This window comes from Malania oleifera, chromosome 13, assembly GCF_029873635.1.
Source record: "Malania oleifera isolate guangnan ecotype guangnan chromosome 13, ASM2987363v1, whole genome shotgun sequence".
Classification (NCBI taxonomy): domain Eukaryota; kingdom Viridiplantae; phylum Streptophyta; class Magnoliopsida; order Santalales; family Ximeniaceae; genus Malania; species Malania oleifera.
This window is the reverse complement of record NC_080429.1, coordinates 54340907-54343134: the sequence shown is the minus strand read 5'-3', so window position 1 is coordinate 54343134 and position 2228 is coordinate 54340907. Positions and strand designations below refer to the sequence as shown.

General features: G+C 37.8%; 1 protein-coding gene across 1 annotated transcript; it reads right to left on the bottom strand.

Annotated features, from left to right (window-relative positions):
* Positions 1-274: 274 nt before the first annotated feature.
* Positions 275-1252, bottom strand: LOC131145848 (uncharacterized). Its single transcript, XM_058095028.1, has 3 exons — positions 1091-1252; positions 607-893; positions 275-506 (listed from the first exon to the last, which is right to left on the bottom strand). Exons 1-3 carry the CDS (start codon positions 1250-1252, stop codon positions 275-277), a joined length of 681 nt encoding a protein of 226 aa, XP_057951011.1.
* Positions 1253-2228: the final 976 nt, after the last annotated feature.

Here is a 2228-nt window from a genome sequence, read left to right as displayed (position 1 = left end):
TTCACTAGCAAGCAGAGATCCAAGGAGCTCCCGCATTTAACAAATTAAAATATACTAATTTATATTTAATTTTAATTAATTATTGAATCGGTTAATCGGTTAACCGAATTAACATTTCCTATTCACCGAATCGAAACTAAATTCACCGAATTTTAATGAAGCATAACTGAACCAACCGAACCGATTTTTTTAACCGAACCGAACTAATTAATTTTGGTTAGTTAATTCGAGTTTCCCCGAATTATGATCACCCCTAGTTGGGACTGCCTCTTGTCTAGAAATTGAAGACATAAAGCAAGTCCAAGAAATGCTTGAACTTATCTGTGGTAGCTTCGGCTACAGTCATATACCCCGATTCAATTGTAAATATTGCAACCTGAGACTGTACCCTGGACTTCCAATAAATAGGGTCTTCTACAACATACCCTGTTGTAGACCTCCTATCACCCAAGTCCTTTACATAGTCTACATCCACAAATCTCACAACTGACAGATCCCTTTGTTGTCTGCTGAACATAATGTCATAGTTTGAAGTACCCACACTGACAGCTTGTGCTAGACCCGGTCTTGTATTAACGATAGCATGCATTAAACACCCTACTGCACTGGTATAAGGATCTTGACATGTCACGAACCTCATCGTTTGTCCTTGGGCACTGAGCAGTAGACAATTTAAAATGATTCGCCAATGGTGTACTGGTGACCAGTTTTGCATTAACCTTGTTAATCCTCTCCAACACCTTCTCCATAAAACTGCTTTGAGATAACCACAATTTCCCCATAGCTCTATACTTGCAAATCTCCAACCCAAGAAACTTCTTAGGCATACCCAAAACCTTTATGTCAAATTCTTTTCTCAACAGAGTTACCAACTGATTAACCTCAATCAAAGTCTTCCAGCAATTAACATGTCATTCACATAAAATAATAAAGAAATCACCAACTTGCATCCTATCACCCTCTTCCCTTCTAAAAGCTCCACCAATTCCCACGTCTGATTCTTATACAGTAACTCCATTTCCTCCACCATAGCACTCATCCAGCTATTTTTTCCTTTGTCGTGCACCGCCTCTTGAAAAATAGTAGAAACCTTGCTGATAGTAGTGAATGCATAAAGCATCAAATTATTAAATCCATACCTGAGTGGTGACCTGATAGTGTGTCTAGGCCCACTGTGATCTTGCTGGTCTTCCGAGTTAAAATTCCCTACATTATGAACAATGTCATCTATCCCCTGAGTTTCTAACTCCATCTACATCACATGATCATTGCTGCTATAGCTTTCTAGTACTTGTTTCTTTTCATCTACCTGAGTACGCTACACCATGGTTTTCTCATAAAAAATTATGTCCCCAATGATCACCACCTTATTTGTCATTGGACCCCATAGCTTGAACCCACCTTTCTGATACCCCAGAAATATGTTTCATCTAGACTTTGCATCAAGTTTAGATCTTACCTCACTACAAATGTGCACAATTGTACATCCAAACACTCTCAAACCAGAGTAGCCTACCACATTACCTGTCCACATCTTCCTTGCAACTTTACCATCTAGTACATATGTCTAACCAGTGATGCTACCCTCACCGGTCTCCAAACATTTAAACAAATGTAGTTAAGAATACCTTCCATCTTGTGTGGGGCTGTTTTACAACAAAATAGTATTATCTGACTCGGAATCAGGAACTGCAGCTCCACTTACAATCGTGGTACCTAACAATGCATAGATATTTCTCGCTAGTTTTTGTCCCTTCACTACCATTAAGACGCTTCTACACACCTTTAGTATCCCACCTTCAGACTTGTAACTATACTCATTACAATCTAAAGTGTCCAATGAATTCACATTCTTCCATAAATCCAGTACATGCCTTATATCACATAATATTCTTACAACACCATCAAACATTTTAATTCTGATATTCGATGATATGTGTGAAACTATTGACGGTTTTTCTCGGTTAATTAGTGCTAGTTTTCGAATTTTGAATTGGGAAGTTGTATATATTGGGTTTTGGGGGGAAAACCTCGGAAAGGATTATATATACATGTTGTATGTTATAATCCACGTCTTTTGACCGAAGATAGTGAAAAATCATTGCCGCTTGCTCCTGTGTATGTAGGTATTGCCGAACCATGTAATTTTTTGTGTCATTATTTTATTTTCATATAATCTGCGTGATTGCGTTTATTATATATTTCACTATTAGATGTTGCATTGTAAG

Excerpts from the sequence above, each read along its gene's own strand:
- LOC131145848 (XM_058095028.1), bottom strand. The coding sequence starts at position 1,252 with ATGGAGTTAGAAACTCAGGGGATAGATGACATTGTTCATAATGTAGGG. Across the intron at positions 894-1,090 it reads CATTCACTACTATCAGCAAG|ACTTTGATTGAGGTTAATCA; the intron begins GTTTCTACTATT and ends AATTGCTGGAAG. Across the intron at positions 507-606 it reads ATGTCAAGATCCTTATACCA|ACAACAAAGGGATCTGTCAG; the intron begins GTGCAGTAGGGT and ends TATGTTCAGCAG.